The following is an 18,434-nucleotide window of genomic DNA, read 5'->3' as shown; positions in this document are numbered from 1 at the left end:
ACACGCCCAACATTATTTCCTATTGGCGGAACATTATGGGACCTCGTGGCGTCACATAATGAGACTTAATTCTGATCAGAAATGTAAAGCAAATGGAAATTTGTGTTTGTTTCTACAGTCCAAGTGTAAATATTAGCGTGTTTTCTACAACAATGCAAAAAAGAATTGTTTTGCATATGAATTCATGCATTGAATTAGACTATATATGGCCTAGAACTGCCTACGTCTTAGGAAATATAAAAATATACAGTTTAGCAGAATTTCTCCAAACTACTCCACACTGACTGAGGTTCTCAAATTATAGGTTTGCGTTTACCTTTAATGCTACTGAAAATGCAATAGTAACGAGGAAAATGTGTTATTATCAGCGCTGTATTACTATAATATGAATCTTATATGTAGGAGGTAGGAGTGATGCGCTACCTATCAACAGCCTAATAGCCTACGCGCCCATTGTCTGCAGCGCAGGGTGTGTACCGGGGAGCTGGGAGTCGCTCGCGCTCTGAGGAACGCAATTGCCGGATCGTTAGTATCATCCTTAGGAGATGATCAGTGTATGGATTAGAGTAAAGGGCAACGGTATACAATGGATGTACGCTTCCTTCACGGAAAATCCATTTTGAGCTACATGCGAAGTTCGTCATTTTCTTGTGGATGATAATTTACGATGATGCCATCTCCGTGACATCGATCTGTTAGAAAATTTTGCGCACGTAATTTTTACATCACAAAATGTCCAAAAGAAATAGTGCAGTGTTGATGCGACCGCGGTCCACGTCTATAGGTAAAAAACCAGAAACTGTCAAGGTGGTGGTTCGGTGCCGCCCTGTAAACAAGAAAGAAGAAGCGATGAGTCACGAGAAAATTGTTGAAGTGGATGTGAAATTGGGACAGGTAAGCGTGCGCAACCCTAAATCGGCGGGAACTCTGCTGAAAACGTTCACGTTTGATGCGGTGTATGACGCGCTTTCAAAACAATACGACTTGTATGATTATTCATGTAAACCTCTCATTGACTCTGTCTTACTTGGTTTCAATGGAACTATATTTGCTTATGGTCAAACTGGGACTGGCAAAACGTACACCATGCAGGGGCTGCCCACAGATCCAGAGAAATTAGGAGTCATACCAAATTCTTTTCAGCATATTTTCACTAATATATCCAGATCTCAGAACCAGCAGTACTTGGTAAGAGTGTCTTATCTGGAAATTTATCAAGATGAAATCCGGGACCTGCTTTGCAAGGACAACTGTAAAAAACTGGAGCTTAAGGAAAATCCAGAATTAGGCGTGTATGTCAAAGACCTTTCGTCTGTTGTGACAAAAAACATAAAAGAAATTGAGCATGTGATGAACTTGGGAAATCAGTCTAGGTCTGTTGGATTTACTAAGATGAATGAGCGCAGTTCACGGTCGCATGCCATTTTTGTTGTGACCATTGAATGCAGCGAGATGGGTGTTGACGGAGAGGAACACATTCGTGTAGGAAAGTTAAACATGGTAGACCTCGCTGGCAATGAACGTCAAAGCAAGACAGGTGTCCAGGGTCTAAGATTCAAAGAAGCTGCCAAGATAAACCTGTCCCTCTGTGCTCTTGGGAATGTCATTTCGGCCCTGGTGGATGGGAAAAATTCTCACATCCCATACAGGGATTCCAAATTGACACGCCTGCTCCAGGACTCATTAGGAGGGAACTCTAAAACAGTCATGGTCGCTACTATTGGACCGTCTTCATGTCACTATGAGGAGACTCTTTCCACTCTGAGATTTGCAAACAGAGCAAAGAACATCAGAAACAGGCCAAAGATCAACGAGGACCCCAAAGACGCTTTGCTCCGTGAATTCCAAGAGGAGATAGCCCGTCTGAAGGCACAGCTAGAGGAACGAGGGATGCTGGCAAAAGAAAGGAGGAGGCGGAGGAATAGCGTGAGGATGAAGAGAAGCATGAGCACCGGGGAGGTGGAGACACCTAAAAACCTAGAGGTGAACATCGTTGAGATGGTGCAGGAGGAGAGAGCGGAGGAACATTGGTGGAAGCAGCAGGTGGGGCAGATGGCCAAGAGCTCTGCCAATAACAGCCCGCAGGTTAGAAGGAAATTAGACATGTTGGACGAGAAAGCAAAGACTGTGGAGGACTTACTTAAGGAGCAGCAGACCATGGAAGTCATGATTGCGAAATACAAGGTTAGTGCTTTATGCTCATTTAGGTCTTATTATGCAGACCATGTTTTTTAAAGATATAAATGAAACAATAAATCAAATCCTCTTTTCCATGGTTCTTATAAGGCCTTGGAAAGTAAGCTTCTGATTGGAGGAAAGAACATCATCGACCACACCAATGAGCAGCAGAGAATGCTGGAGATAAAGAGGCAGGAGATTGCGGAGCAGGTAACAACTGCCACTATGTACTAACCACGGTGGGTTGCCAATGTAAACACATCTCATTGCCCAGATTGCTGTTTTTTGTGTGTGATTTCTTATAGGATAGACAGGAGAGGGACATGCAACAGTTGATGTTTGAACAGGACGAGGAGACAGTGGAACTGAAAGAGACCTTCTCTTCTCTACAGCAGGAAGTGGATCTTAAGACCAAAAAGCTTAGGAAGGTGGAGATTTTCCACATATAGACAACTTAAACGTTAATTCAGTGCTGTAGGTTTTATGTTGGTTTGTTTTGTTTTTGGATGTTTGCAACAGATTAAAAACAGATTAAATAAGATTTACGCATGCCTTTATTTCCAGGTTAGGGGGGGCTTGATCACTGGAGTGACTTGTGATGTTTTTATGAATCTGGGGGTTCAGATAAGTAGAACCCTGTATGGTTGCATTCTTTTAGCAAAAAGTAGGTAGAAGGCTTGCTATATGAATTTACAACTTTTGTGGTAGGTTGTGAGAGTTTTAGCCTATGCATAAAACTATTAGTACCTTTTAGTTCAGTTTTTCTTCAGTAAGGGGTGGGGGTTGTGGGGGATTTACTGCCAGTAATTGGCTCATAACATTTTGTTTGTGGAGTTGTGGGTCTGATTATGACGTGCAGGGTTGCAACTACATACTTTCTGAGGTGTATGCAAACATATTATCAGCGCCCCCCCCGCACTCCACCTCCCACCCCACCAACTTGGCAAATAATTTTCTGGCATCGATTTGGCGCCCCCTCTAGTGCAGCGCCCCTATGCGTCGCATACGCTGCATACCCCCTTTTTGCGCCACTGATGACGGGTCGTGATAGATCGCACGCATTATATAATATATAGTCAGTGTGTATAACTATAGTATAACTATCACCTTGGGTCAAGATATGTCAGAGCATGACACCCATAAATCACCCTGTGATTTCTGACAGGTTTTGGAAATTCCTATATACTCCCTCTTTGTTTTGGATTCTAAATTTATATTTGACATATTTGATGGATTTTTGAATACTGGGTTTGGAATTTTTTGCAACAGCATGTAACTGAATCATGGATATTGTAAATGATATGTTCAATTAATTATTAATACCATACTATTACCATAAGTACCAAATTATGTTGGCATGCATGTAAATCCATTCAGTTTATTAAGTTAGCTCAAGTTCAAGATTTTCCTTGGATTATAATGGAACAGCCTGTATTTTATTCAAAGGATAAATACAAATTCTGTGTTGTTTATTACACAGTTGTATGCGAAACTGCAGCTGGTGAGAGCTGAGATAGGAGACATCATTGATGAACATGTGACAACAAGACAGGAACTGGAGCAGACACTAAATGAGCTGACAAGAGAGATGAAATTCAAGTATAACCTCTACCACAATCACACCCCCCCCCCCCCCCCACAAAGAAACACACAACCAAATTCCAAGACACACGGCAATTGATTATGCATAGATATGCTAACAGACTACCCAGTGTGAAACATCAGAATACTAACTTGTGGCTGAATTAATGTTTCGTTGTTATTTGGTTTTAGGAATCTCATCATTGACAATTTCATTCCTCCCGTGGAGAAAAACAAGATCATAAATCGCCTCCACTTTGACAGCGAGGAGGACCAGTGGAGAATTCTACCTCTTCTCCCTCCAGATAAGTGAGTATTATTTATTCATTGTCTTTATTATTCAATATTTATTTATTCAACGAATCATGAGTGATTAATAACTAAATCCATGTTTTGATGGGAATTCTTTCCCCAGCAAATCCCCTCGTTTCAGACAAAGACCGACCTCCATGGTAGGATGCAAGAGGCCAATGAGCCAGTACGCACAGGTTGCTGTGGCAACAGGAGCTCCTTCCAGATACAGGGTTGGTACAGACTGACCACACTGTAATCTAACAGGCTATTTATTATTTTCGTGAATTGTGAATACATTTGCTGCTTTGCCACTTCGCAGGCAGAAAACGTCATGCTTCTGGAGCTGGACATGGCGCCTCCGACCATGGTCCCGCTGGACTTAGAAGGGGCGGAGATGAGGATGCAAGACTTACTGCGGGACTTTGGGCACCACAGAAGAAGAACAACAGAATCGCGCGTGATGCGGGCCAGATCATGGTCAGGGCCTTGTGAGCTGACATATCTTAAACAATGAAGAGGCTTATCAGTTAACCATATAAAGGTACTGGAACCTTTGTCGTTTTTTCTTCTCCCCAGGTATCAAGGACCAAGTCAGGCTGTTCCTACACCAAGCAGCTCTGAAGCATCTGGTTCTCAGTGTCCACCTTCAGCCACGGGGGCATGTGCTGCTGCCTTGCTCCAGCCATGAAAATATTTTGAATGTGAAATCTCAAAAATGGACTGAAATCTTTACCCACTGACTTGTATGCTGTTTTTTTGTGAGCTTTTTGGTTTTTCATTCTGCGTTTACTTTGTATGCTAATTCCACAGCAACGCTTTCGATGAACAATTTTAAGCACAGCTTTCTCCTGTTTACTTGAAACTTTGACCTTAATGTTATGCATAATCCTGTATCCTAATGCCATTCTTGAACTTAAAAATAACAGTAAATGGTTAAGGAGCACAATAAACCAGTGATCTGCTAATGGTACTGCTTTTTAAAAGGCATATAATAATCTACACACGGATGAAGATTTTATTTTTTTATTCTGTTCTAGAATTGACTTGAAATATGTGAAGTGATTGGCTCAGTAGAAACGCCATGTTCATTTATTGTGACATTAACAGACACTGACCTCTAGAGGATATATAATCTAGATACAACAGCCATTTTCTAAGTTAACGATGACCGCGTTCTCTAAAATCTGATCACTAGTTTCAGTTGTTAGGTTTCCACGTGACAAGAAATTTATAAAACCAGCTGTTAAAGTGAATTTAACTTGATATAAAAACCCAAGAATAGTAGGACAATTCTGTCAGTCACAGTGCTGAAAAAAGCCACCTGTTATATAATCCCAACAAACATAACACTAACTCAAACTGCTTTTCATAAAAAAAAACACCGTGGTTGAAGGTAGCAGACTTCAGTGACACTTATAGCAAACCTATGTTTTACTTTATACCAATGTTTATTAAATCTACATAGAATAAAGGCCACCATTCATCCCTCCCAAGCACAGAGGTGCAGACCTCTCCCCCCTGCTCCCCTGTACAGTAGGATGACGTCTCTCTGGGGGTCACGTGACACGCCGCTTACAGTAAAAACCCAATATGGCAGAGACGGCGGGTCCTGCACGGTAACTAACGCAACATTCCCATTTCAGCAGTCACACGGGCTCACGTTCGGTCGGTTTCGCAACGCGCCGGCAGACATGAGGGAGAGACAGAAGAGGAAAAAGGGGAGGACGTGGGCAGAGGCGGCAAAAACGGTAAAAAAAAAAAGAAGAAGAAGAAGAAACCGTGGGATTTGCTACGCGGGCCGTTTGTTTTGCTCGTTCCCACTTTGTGCGACCGTGTTCGGGTTCACGACCTGGCGGAGTGTCGAGTGCGCGGATCGGGCCCCGGGCTGTCCGCGGAGCCGCCCAGCGGCCGCCTCGGTCCATCGTGTGTGCCCAGTCACTACAAAGATTCGTCTTATTCCGTTCGCGACACCATTCCGCGTATTAAACTTTTCTTCCAGGGACTATTTTCCGTGTAACAACTGGACGCAGTTACGCGCGTGACGTTTACGTCTCGAGCTAGCTGTCAAGCTAAGCTAAGCTAAATTAAGTTAAGTTAAGCTAAATTAAGCTAAGCTAAGCTAAATTGCACAAGCAACCAGTAGCGAGTGAACATGTACCATCAAGCACTCTCTCCCTAGACATTGTGAAGACAAGGCAGTACACGGGCCGCGTTAGCCACTTTGGGACACATTTTAATGTTTACTTTGGATTCGCATGTACAGTTAGCTAGCTAGCTAACGAGCTGGCGGTATAAGGGGACTAAACTGTGTGTTCATTTTCATAACTGACAAAACGCTAGTTTTAGTGATTTTTAAAGTGTAAGACAGGCATAGTTGTTTTTGAGACAACCCTATCAGGTAGTTTCCTCTGTTTGTAGACATGGTTATGAACGTGCCGGACCGATAAAAGCATTAATGTTAAAGTTGACACAGTGTTGACAGGCATGGAGTAGCCGCAGCTTACTGAAGCAGAAGGGGTGTGTGTGTGTGTGTGTTTGTGCACGCGCATGTTAGTATATGTGAGAGTAATAATTATTTAAAGTAGTATTTAAAAAAGTTAATATATTCTGTTTGGATTGTTGCAAAGAGCATGTCCCAGTGGACGATTCGGAATAAATGCAGTTTTTTGCAGGAATTCAGGGAAAAGGTTGTTTTTTCCCTTTCTACCTACGTTTTAGTCTCTCTTAACCTTGTATAAAACAAAGGAAATGAATCATGCTTGGCTAAAGCAGTGGTATTACAAATCTGCTCCAGACAGCTTTCCGGCGCTGATCCAGGCACTGACCTCATACATTTCGCCCCAGCTCATCTGAGGTGTCTGTATTACTTAGACCAGAGAAAAACGTACAGGCATCAGTTGTCTGTCCACTGCGGCAAACTGAACTGTCTGTATTTTAAAAAAAATTAACTACCTGTAATGCCAGGAGTATATGAAGCTGTAATACTCAAATGTTATAATTATTATATAATAATATAATTATAATATTGGACTTTTAAAGTTAAAGTTGTGTAAAGCACTTTGTGACTGCTGTCTAAGATAAGTGCTATATAAATACATTTTACTTACTTAAAGTTGCCACCTTATTTTAAAAACAAGTTGATAATTTGTAGTGTGTTTATTTATGGTTGATGACATTTTGACATCATCCTTTGTTTGGTCTGTTGAAGAGTGAGTCACCCTGGCTTTTTAAAAATTTTGTTTCTAGGTACTTGAGAAATACCCCAACACACCAATGAGTCATAAAGAGATACTGCAGGTGATTCAGCGGGAACGACTCAAGGAGATCAGGTGGTCAACTCTCAAAAGTTCATCAACAAGTCTCCTTATTCTGCCCTTTCTTAACCAAGTACATGCTTTATGATCACCTTAGGTTATATGATCATGCTAACATGTGGAGATGAAAAAAACAAGACCTTTTTGGTATTGGTCATATGTTGTTGGACTTTCAACAAAGTTCACACTCGTTTTGTTTAGGGTATATGCGTTCAGTGTATACACACGGACACATTTCTAATTTACATCTCTTTTTTGTCTCATTGTCCCTATTGTCTTCCAGAAGGTAAGATTAAATAAGAGTTTATCCCCACCCCTTGCCTTTCACTAACTTAAGTCTAGGAGGCCTAGTCCCATACATTTGCATGCTATTAACCTTCTCCTAATTGATACAGCATGCAAATATATTGCAAATACCAGTTACAGAGAACTCGCAAGCTGTAGCTCTCATAGTAGTGCTTCATTATGACAGTAGGTAGAGACAGTGTGACAGCTGTCCTCTTGTGCTGTGTCTGTTGGTTGTTGTACCCCATGTTCTTTAGATCTGTGCCTGTTTCTGTGTCAAGACCTATAAACAGTTAACTTGTAGTTACTCACTGTCATTGCTTTGTTCTGATCACAGCACTGCAGTGAATTGCAGACAATAGTGATGTCTAGCCTATAATTAGTCAGTGATTTAGCTGAGTTTAGGTTATTATCATACATAAGTATTTACAATTAACCATATTAATAATCAATATTGATTAAATTATGCACATGTTTTGTCAGCGGTAGTAGTAGTTATTCTAGTAGCTAATTATAGTTTTAAAAATAGACTAATACACAGGTTGTTTGGTGTGTTCAAATAAAGATCAAATTGATTGTGTGCCTTAATTTTTCTATCATAGATGTATTATTGGATAAATGTGTATGCTACAGTGCATGGTTTGCTGTGTTTCCCATTTAGCAGTAGAGCTCAGTGACATGTCTTCATACCTGAAGACACCGAAGACAATTTAATGATACACTTCCAGCATTGTTTAGTCTTTGCCAACAAGTGCCCAATGCATCTGTCAAACATAAGTGTGGCATTTCAAGCTGTTTACAAATACATAAATACAGGAAAAGTACATCATGAAACCTCTGGTTGCATCTCTACAGTTTGTAGTGTCTTTCTTTTTGTAATGAAACATGCTATTGTTCAGTATTCTGCATGTAATGATGACACCCAATTTGCCCAGTTATCAGGTAGTAATGTATTGAAAATAATGGATCATAAAATCGCTCATCCATTATTCAGCAATCTGTCAGGGGTTACATTGTGTGTTTTTTTTCTCTCATTATGTCCAGTGGGACGTCGCCTCTAGCCTGTCTTAATGCCATGCTTCACACAAACTCCCGGGGTGAAGAGGGCATTTTCTACAAAGTCCCCGGGCGAATGGGAGTCTACACACTAAAGGTTGGTACACCTGAAACGAAAACCTTAATAAGAAAAAAATAAATAAATAAAACTCTTGGCAGATATTTCAAACAGGAAGACGTATGAAAGTTACAACATAGTATACCAAACAGGTCTTTCACAATCACATCCAAGATGTTTGTAACTGCACTGTTCATGGTCTGTACCTGACACTGTTTTCTAATAATTGCATTTACATAGCTGGTAAAACTTATGCAGAATATAGTGTGATCACTACTGCCACTATGTATATATATATATATATATATATATATATATATATATATATATATATATATATATATATATATATATATATATATATATATATATATATATATATACATACATACATACATACATACATAACTGAGGCAGTAGTGACTGCATACACACACACACACACACACACACACACAAAGTTGACTCAGCACTTGCGTTTGTCTGTATGCACTGTTTGAGCAGAAGGACATTGCGGATGTGGGGAAAGAACTGGAGGAGGAGGCTTCTGAAGACAGCAGTGATAATATGTCTGACACCCGAAACACAGAAAACAACAGCAGTGGTAGCAGCAAAGAGGGCCGTAGAGGAAGGTGGAGGAGACGAGGTATGTACCTTCGTCACGACACTATACATCATGTTCAGCTCCCAGAGTCCTGCTAAAAAATTAATTCAGGTGCTAACACTGTTGGCAATGCAGTCCTAGTACAGATGTAGAAGTCACCAAGAGAAGAAAAGACAGGAGCAATTATTACCGGTTGTGGAGGTTTCGATCTTCTCTGTGTTTGTTTGAATGGCTTTGGACTGAATACTGAAATGGTCCAGGTGTCATCACAGAGCTTCTCTAACGGTCTCGTTCGAGCACATCTTCACATTATGTACTTATTCAGGGTTGATATTAATGTCGGTGCAGCATTGCTTCAAACAGGTTTAAAACTGGATACCAAAAAAAGCATGTTTTAAAAATGTTTTTCATGCTTCTGAACGTTGTATTAAACTTTGTAGTATCTGATGTTGCAGTCATACTGTTGCTTTATGTTCACATATAAAAGTAGAAAAATCAGGCTTCAAACAGGAAACGTTTGTTTTGCAAATTGAGACCACTTCCTCATCTTCATATATTCGAGAGGACAACACTGTTGAGCTTACAACGTATCTTACCATACACAGTCCTGCAGAACGTTTGTGAATATTACAGAATAATGTGTTCTGTCAGATTGGAGTCAAACAGACCAAGTTACAGTAAGTAGGATATCCATGTGACTATTTCAGTTAAACTTTGAATATCGTTGGGAATAGGTATTAGTGTACAAGACTGGGGCAAGTAGCACAAAGACCAGGAAATAGTCATCTGGCTGACGTATAAATCATTTTTTACTGATGTTTATTTTTCTTAAGGCGCCAGGCGTGTTCTATGATTTGTGGATTTTTATGACTGGTGGTGTTAAGATGCTTAGTAAAAAATGTGCAGTTTCTGAAAAGAAGCATTTTGAGGTTCGTTTTCTGCAGAAGTGCGAAAGATAAATGGAAACGCAAATTGCACACCTTGGATATATATAGGAAGTATCGCTCAGCATTTTTGCAAGATAAACATCTGTTACGAAGTGCATTCATATTGTGCACATGAATGGAACTGACCTTAATTAACTCCGAGAGAAAGAAATGCAGAGAAAAGTGTGTGTGTGTACGTGAATGTGTGAGTGCGTGTGCGTGTGTGTACGCAAGCGTGTGTGTATATGCGAGCGCGTGTGTGCGTTGCATGCATGCACACACATACATTTGCAAATTAGAGCTCAACACGGATCTCTGCTTTATGTCTCACGCCCAGCAAAACTGCCATCGCAGCCGTCCTCCCCACAGTCTCGCTGCTCCTCCCCCTCCGTCTCCAGCAGCAAGCTCATCTCTCCATCCCAGAAACACAGCAAGAAAGCACTAAAGCAGGTGGAAGACACCACATCACTTTGACCATTGTTTTCTGTCTATGTATAGGATTGTTTTATTTTTTGTTCAGTTTCTGTTTGTTATGCTCTGTTGTATTTTAACTAGAGGTGTCAATTCCAGGTTCAGAGATTAAAAGTCCTCACCAGGATTTTGCTCAGGCTTCCTGGATTGTGTTGATTCCACTAATTTTACCTGGATTGCTAATTAGAAAATCTAGCAAGCTTGAGCAAAATCCTGGTGAGGACTTTTAATCTCTGAACCTGGAATTGACACCACTAATTTTAACGTGCATGCATATATGTGTGTGTGTGTGTATCCTGAGTCTTTTTTTGAAGACTCAAATGCAAATATACATTTGGAAGTTGGCAGGACGCCGAGATGAGAGCAGCGTGAAATTTCGACGTTGCTTTATTTAACTTACAAATAGCACTTTGGTGCTAACAAGCAACACGTATTCCAACAAGTCAGGTTAACGACTGACAGTGAGCGTACACGAGACACACACCTTAAAACATCAACGATAACAAGTAACACATGACAGCGAGATGAGAGACAGGTGAAGTGAATAAAAGACACGCGCGCACACACACACATACACACACACAAATGGAAGCAAACATATATGCACACACAGACACGCGCACCTGACACTAACTTAGCTTTTATACTCATGAAGCATTCTGGGGCAGTGAAACCTTCATCATTATAAGGTTGTTGGCAAAATGTAAATGTCGTAGAGAGAATTTGAGTTTAGGAAACGTATCTTCTTTTAAAGGCTCTGAAACAGCAACAGCAGAGAAATCAACGGCGGAAGTGTGGAATCCCAGCAGCTTCCAGTCCTCGACTGCTGTTAAAAGCCGTTAAAGACATGGCTGACTCAGCACCTGCCAAATCTGGTATGTTCTCCAGTGTATGTTCTGCTCACTGAGACGTATATAAATAACCATGTTATCTGAAATAACTCCAAAATGTACTCCACTGATTTGAAAATCTATTTATGTCTGTTCAGTTATTATTCTAGTGTGTTACTCAGATATTTTTATACCAGTTAGGTTCAATCTTATTAACTTATAGCATTTGACATGTTGTCTCAGCAATGGACATGTCCAGTAAATCCACATCTCTGTTGAAGGCTGGGAGATGAAACAGTCAGAACGTTGTCCCGCCAGTCCTCCGAACTCCACCTCCAGCTCCTCCTCTTCTGTTAAAGCAGATGTGTGTCACACCACCACTGCCAGGACGATGTCTCAGGGCTCCAGTCGGCTCGGTGCCCGTGAGTGTTCTCACTCCACTACAGCGCCCCGTGGTACTGCCAAAACTGGTCTGTCTAACCTTTTTGTTTCTCTTAGGCCAGTTGAGACGATCCAGATGTGAGATCGATGTGGAGACGCCTGATTCCATCCTGGTCAACACAAACCTGCGTGCCCTGATCAACAAGCACACATTTTCCATGTTGCCCCCAGAATGTCAGCAGAAGCTTTTGAAACTACTGCCAGAGATTGACCAACAGGTATATAAAAACTGAGAATATATCTGTACTGTGTTTAATGGTTCAAATAAAATATAATAATTATAATCTTTATTTGTATATCACCTTTCATACATACATGCAACTCAATGTGCTTTTTCCAATAACATGATGATGAAAGGTGGTTAGTTTGCTTATTACTGTTGATTGCATGCCTGTTACAGCAATAACAGATTCACATCCTGCTTTGTTCTAGTCTTGTGTGGATGGCCTGCTGCGGGTTTCCAGTTCTGCTTTGAACAATGAGTTTTTCACATCTGCAGCACAATCCTGGAAGGAGAGGCTGGCAGAAGGTTGGTCTTCTGTTTAAACACGTAGAACACAGCTCAGGGGAAATGCGCTTCATATGTTAGAAGGTGTATTAAAGACACGTTTTCTGCAGGAGAATTCACCCCTGAGTTGAGACTGAGGATGCGTCAGGAGATTGAGAAAGAGAAGAAGGTGGAACACTGGAAAGAGTCCTTCTTTGAAAGCTTTTATGGTGAACAGTAAGTCTGCGTCTAGATCGGTCGGACATTAGTGAGACCAGATCAAAGGCCATGTTAAAAGTCTCATGCTCATTCATTTCAGGTCTGGATTGAGTGTTGAGGAATCCAGAGAGCTGACGGAGACTAAAGACATTTCTACATCAGCCCAAGGCTCAACCCTACCTGAGAAATCGGAGTCAAGCGGAGAAGCACCGGAGCCAAGCCACACTGATGAGGTCAGCCACAAGGAACTGAGATCCAAAGATGTGCTATCAACAGCGTCTGGAAGCTGTCCAGAACCTGAGACCTCTGATGTGGAACCAGTCACGTCTCCAGAAGTAAAAATTGCATCTTTGGCACAGGAAGAATCTAAAACGACTCCGGTGAAAGAGGCTCAAGCTTCAGCATCAACAGTAAAAGACGATGTAACACAAGAATGTGATTTCAGGTCTAATGCCCCGAGATCTCCTCACGGAGCCGTAAGTACCTGCCCTAAACAAAAAGATGAGAATGAACCTGCAGAAGCCGTGCAGGCTGTGTCACAAACCTCTGTTACCACCGAGTCACTGAAGAGGAAAGGCTGTAGTGAGCAGGAAGTAGACGAGAAGAGACCTCGTGTTGCTCTACCAGAAGCATCGCCTCCGGCGGCCGCAGTACAACAGAGGGTCCCGCCTCTCAAAGTAAGCTTCATAGTTCAGCTTGTGGTTTTTGTTGTTTTTCATTGCGTCGTTTCATTGTAAGTATCTTTCTGGATGACATCTCCCATCTCTAAATGTTTTAGATCCCTGTGGGGCGAATCCTGTCTTCCCCTGCAGCTGGAGGTCAAATCTCTCCAAGGACTCCCCATTCCTTGACTCCACCCAGCATTCGCCCCGGTTGCACCGGTGCGCGCACCTTAGCCGACATCAAAGCTAAAGCTAAGCTAGCCCGGGAGCAGCGGGCAGCAGCCGCCGCTGTGGGCACGTCGGGCAGGGGAGCCGCCGTGGGTCCGGGCTCTGCTGGGAGCACGTCCACCCCTTCCCCAGCCCGGTCCCTGTCAGAGGACTTTTCACCAGCAAGCAGTAGAAGCCAATCTGTATCGCCAGGAAAGATTAGCTCTGCGTCTCCCGCCCCCGAAACCACTGGGCGTGTCTCACAAACATCTCCTTTCACAGGTGCTACTAGGCTGACAGAACGTGGTTTTGGTCAAAGTCTCAGCACAAGCCAAGTGTTTTCAAAGGAAGACGTGTCTGCTGTGAGTTCCCAGACCACTCGGTGTGCGTCCAGCACAGTTTTGTCTGTTGGTGGGATACAGTTTGCACCTTCAAACACACATTTGGCACATGGCCAGAAAGATGAAGCATTATCAGTGACCTCGATGACCAAATTGAGCTCATCAATTCCTGCCAATAATCCTTTGGTCACTAAACTCCTTCAAGGTAAAGAAGTTCCCCATGAGAAAATTCTCCCAAAGCCACATGCCAAGATGGACATGCACTCCGTAAGAAAAACAGCACAAGAGGAAGGGAGCCTCAGCGTTACCGTGGCAGGACTAGGGAAGAACTTTGTAGACACAGAGAATATTAGCAGATCCAGACCGCAGTCTTCTTCGGGTCAGTCTGCGATGTCGGGCAGACCAGGAGTCAGTGTGGACATGCTGGATAAGAACACCCAGGAGCAGATCATCCATGTTCTAAGGCAAAGAGGTCAACAGTGTCAGATCTCAATGCCAATCCCTCATCCATCCCACTTCGAGCCCCATCAGCTAGGCTATCCTGAGGCTTTTCACGAGCAGCAGAAGCTGCGTTTGGGCCTGTTCGGACGAAAGAGAGCATCGAAACCTGCAATGACGGGACACTACCTCCTCAACATCTCCACATACGGCAGAGGGTCCGAGAGTAGCAAGCGGCCCCACCTAGCCAACCTGAAGAATGAAGATGTGGAAGGAGAGGAGAAAGAAGGGGCAGAATCTAAAGGAAGCCTTCGTGTGTCTGCAGGGGAGCACGCTAATCCTCCTGGGGTCAAAGTTGAAGAGCAGGGATATCTCATCACAACGCCAGACAAGTCACCAGGACACCAACAATGTCCTCAAATAAAGTCTGAGGTTCTGGACTCTCTGGGCTGTTTGTCCAATCCTGGAGAAGGTGGCACCTCTATAAGAACCAAAGAAACATCACCAGGACCTCACCTTGACATCTGCAGTAGTACACAGAGTATCTCAGGGCCGAATCAGTCGGGTGACTGCCACTCACATGTGACCTCCTTCAAATCACAGAAATCTCATGATGGACAAGAACCTGTGATGGGTGCTTTCTATGGTGGCACTATCAGCATGTCCGTGCCTCACTCGTTAAATCACAGCATGGCAGACACCGGTGCCCTTCCTACCGTTGCTTGCGGTACTGAGAATTCCAGTGGGGGGGTGATGTCTTTCTCTGTGACTGTCACTGCCATACCTGCTGGTCACCTTCTAGATCAGGGTAAGGGTGAGGCTTCACCAGAGCAGACCTTCATCGAAGCTTCTGGAATGGAGGCTGTCCAGTCAAAGTGTTACTGCCGGCTAAAGGCCATGATCATGTGTAAGGGATGTGGTGCCTTCTGTCATGACGACTGCATTGGCCCATCCAAACTGTGTGTGTCGTGTCTGGTGGTACGATAATGGCGAAGAGCACAAAGGGTCACTGTTGTTACGATATGGAGAGAGTTGAATATTTCACATAAAAAAGCGCAGTGAGGGATGATGAATTTTCAGCCGTGTGGTGGAGTTCTCACTGTGGTCATGTGTTTATATAGCTATTTTCATATAAGAGTAAGTCTTTTATGCTGTTGCTCTTTGACTTTCCAGACTTTTAGTAGGAAAGGTTCATGTATATAATTTGTGCAATGCAGACTAATACTTCCTCTCAGTCAATTTACTGTAAAGTGAGCACCTTGTTTTAGATGCAAGACTCATTGAATAGTGGCAATATGTAAACATTGGTCATATTCTGTAATATTTTTGTAACATAACATTTTAGATATGGAAGATGTCGTATTATTATTTTTGTAGGTGTAAAGAGCTTGACCTCCCCTTTGCATGAATTCTTAAGATCATTGATTTAAAAATACTGTGTGGCTTGTTGGATCCAAGAGAATTATTATTTAAAATCTCCTTATTCAGCAAAACCAATTTTGTTCAGTAGTTTAAGCCTTTGGACCCCAAGCAAAGAATCACACAGCTGAATACCAATTACTCTGAAAAATTACTGTGAATTTACAAAGTTTTTTTAATTACCTGCCTTAAGTTTAGGCTAAAGTGGTACTCTTAGATGTGAATGGCATCAGTGGTAAATCTAAAATGAAGTTATTTATGGAGCAGAAGGGAGTAAATATAACAATCTAGCACTTACCTTAATGGTTTTAGGAATATGGTGGAATGTAAGAATTGGTTTATATTGGCAGTTGAAGGTGGCAATAATTTGTATATTTATAATATTTATATTAAAAGGTCTCAATCATCAAAATATATTAGCGCATCAAAGTCTCTTATATGTCATCTAAAAGAAAATTTTATATGTCTTTTTAGAGTTGCACTTTTCTATTACTAAAATGATTAACTTGAACGGACTGTTTGCTAATCCGCTATAAAAGTAAAATGCAAACCTTTGAGTATGAGGTTAAACACTTCTCAGTCATATAACCTAATGTTCCTTCTCAGGAGCAAATCCAGGTCTTTGCATTTTATCATGTCTGATCATGCTTATGTTGTTTATACTGTTCCAGTCATGAGTATAAACAGCCAATGCCTTTCGAAGAAATCCTGGGACTGTAGATATTGTTTAATATTAATGTCATTAATGTGTTTAAACAAAATAACAATAAACTTAATGCTGATTATTGTTAGCAAATGACGTGTAATAGAACACTCAAAAGGGAGAATATGAAGAGTTTATTTTATTCTATATCGCCATTTCTTGAATTTCTTTCTCTTTTTTTTTTGGAAGCTTTATTTCATGTATCTTGCTTGGACACATCTGACCTGACCTCTAAGGCTTTTCACTGTTGCAAATCACACTATAATTTGCTTTTTAACTCTAAATATTGGGCTGTCCTTAAACAATTCAAATTGGCAGGTACATTTTGATACATATATGGTATATCAAATATGTACATGAAAGGTGTGCATGTTCTGCATCTCGGTGTCTATCATGTTTGTAAACTTTCTGCCTTTTACTTATGATTGAAAAGATTTTGCTTGGTAATATACCAAAGCCAATTTGTGGAAATTAGATAATCAGATATTGTTTTTATCGTCAGTCTAGTTTTGGAAAGTAATATATTTTAATTAATATATTTTAATATAAAATACTATTTACAAATCATTTTACAAAACATATAAAAGAAACAGGGTATTTCGTATAACTTTATAGTCATTGTCCCGTTTCATTATGCCTCTATGCAGGGCATACATTACACTTTATATCTTTTTGTTTTTGTGATTTGTTTGATAATTCCCATGAATATAGTCCCCCAAAAGAGCTGACTTTATTTTATTTGTCTGTTTTGTCTAAAATATTTGTTAGTCAATTGGGGTTTCACTGCAACTAAATATATTAGTTGGTATTTTCTGGTATAATTCAAGTTTTCCCCGTAAGACAGTAATGACTGAAACATTTAGCCCATTGTTTGTCTGTCTGTCTGTCTCTCTCTCTCTCTGTCTCTCTTTCAGTCTCTGTGATCACACACACTGATTCCACCATGTCATTATATGTCTTGTGATACAAACTAGCGTAGTACTTGTATGGAATGTTTTTGGGTGTGAGGGTCTTTTTCAGGTGAATTTAATATTCGTTATGTAAGTTGGTAGCTGTTTGTGATCTTTTGTATTGATATATGCAGTATGAAATACAGTGTGTATATACATGTGCACACACACAATAGAGACACACAACAGAACTGTGATCATTTTGTTTTTGCTTTTATTTACTTTGATTTAGGTATTTGAACATAGTGAATTATATTTTATCCTAAATTTTATCTGAATTTTAAACATTCCTGTTTGTAGACAATGTAATATTTAATTTGGTATACTGTAAATGAGCAATATGAATTAATTTTTGTATGGGCCAATGCTATAATGTAATATAATTTAGCCAAAATAATGAATCATTTCCTTTAGACAAACCCCTGCATGTAGATAAGCCTCATTATTTTGATGACAATTCTGAAACAATATATTGGATAAAACTAATGACAGCTGTGTTTAGGAGTATTCCTGACTCAGTCTGGCCAGACCTGTTGTGAATGCAAATGTTTTTTCGTATATATGTGGAGTTCAGAAAACCCAGGGTAGCTTGCCACCCTGTTATGTGTCATTTTTAGTTTTAATGAAAAAATGTTGTGTAAAATAAACGTGAATGTAATATAGAAAAAAAAAAGTAATAAGCACTTGTACGTAAAGTGTATTTTATCAATAAATAAAAGCATAAAATATATAACAAACAGATTTGTAATAACTTTTTTGGCATTGTTATGAAGAATCAGAGTGGAATTCATGGGGTTAATCCAGTGTTCTTAGACACTGATTACTTTACAACACCATCAAGTGGAATTATATCTAGTACCCCCGACGAAGATACGGTTCACTAATATTAGCATATTTACAAAAACAAATATTTAAGCATCTTGATTTTAGCAAAGGCTGTTTTACTAGGAGTTCATGAGGAGCCTGTGCA

The 18,434-nt window shown here is 40.8% G+C and overlaps 2 protein-coding genes across 4 annotated transcripts; both read left to right on the top strand.

Annotated features, from left to right (window-relative positions):
• The first annotated feature begins 98 nt into the window (after positions 1–98).
• kif3cb (kinesin family member 3Cb) lies at positions 99–4,893 on the top strand. Its single transcript, XM_076977678.1, has 8 exons — positions 99–2,184; positions 2,287–2,388; positions 2,484–2,606; positions 3,659–3,777; positions 3,952–4,068; positions 4,175–4,283; positions 4,373–4,530; positions 4,630–4,893. The coding sequence occupies exons 1-8, from the start codon at positions 733–735 to the stop codon at positions 4,739–4,741; spliced, it is 2,292 nt and encodes a 763-aa protein (XP_076833793.1). The 5' UTR covers positions 99–732; the 3' UTR covers positions 4,742–4,893.
• Positions 4,894–5,628: 735 nt separating this feature from the next.
• On the top strand, positions 5,629–18,201 carry asxl2 (ASXL transcriptional regulator 2). 3 transcript variants are annotated; one of them, XM_076977675.1, is made up of 12 exons: positions 5,629–5,801; positions 7,300–7,382; positions 8,697–8,805; positions 9,271–9,412; positions 10,634–10,746; positions 11,522–11,642; positions 11,879–12,019; positions 12,096–12,256; positions 12,471–12,567; positions 12,657–12,762; positions 12,845–13,421; positions 13,523–18,201. In XM_076977675.1, exons 1-12 carry the CDS (start codon positions 5,745–5,747, stop codon positions 15,377–15,379), a joined length of 3,564 nt encoding a protein of 1,187 aa, XP_076833790.1. In that variant the 5' UTR covers positions 5,629–5,744; the 3' UTR covers positions 15,380–18,201. The 3 variants fall into 3 exon arrangements, with proteins under 3 accessions (XP_076833790.1, XP_076833789.1, XP_076833791.1); XM_076977674.1 differs by having other exon boundaries at positions 7,300–7,385; XM_076977676.1 differs by lacking the exons at positions 5,629–5,801; positions 7,300–7,382; positions 8,697–8,805; positions 9,271–9,412 and adding an exon at positions 9,428–10,047.
• Positions 18,202–18,434: the final 233 nt, after the last annotated feature.

This window comes from Brachyhypopomus gauderio, chromosome 17, assembly GCF_052324685.1.
Source record: "Brachyhypopomus gauderio isolate BG-103 chromosome 17, BGAUD_0.2, whole genome shotgun sequence".
NCBI lineage: Eukaryota > Metazoa > Chordata > Actinopteri > Gymnotiformes > Hypopomidae > Brachyhypopomus > Brachyhypopomus gauderio.
This window is presented reverse-complemented; position numbering and strand designations above follow the sequence as displayed.

Bases quoted from the DNA above. Each gene is read 5' to 3' on its own strand.
- kif3cb (XM_076977678.1), top strand. From the start codon at position 733: ATGTCCAAAAGAAATAGTGCAGTGTTGATGCGACCGCGGTCCACGTCT. The intron at 2,389-2,483 runs GTAACAACTGCC...GATTTCTTATAG, and splicing joins GGCAGGAGATTGCGGAGCAG to GATAGACAGGAGAGGGACAT. The intron at 4,531-4,629 runs GTCAGGGCCTTG...TCTTCTCCCCAG, and splicing joins GTGATGCGGGCCAGATCATG to GTATCAAGGACCAAGTCAGG.
- asxl2 (XM_076977674.1), top strand. From the start codon at position 5,745: ATGAGGGAGAGACAGAAGAGGAAAAAGGGGAGGACGTGGGCAGAGGCG. The intron at 12,020-12,095 runs GTGAGTGTTCTC...TGTTTCTCTTAG, and splicing joins CTCCAGTCGGCTCGGTGCCC to GCCAGTTGAGACGATCCAGA. The intron at 12,763-12,844 runs GTAAGTCTGCGT...CATTCATTTCAG, and splicing joins GAAAGCTTTTATGGTGAACA to GTCTGGATTGAGTGTTGAGG.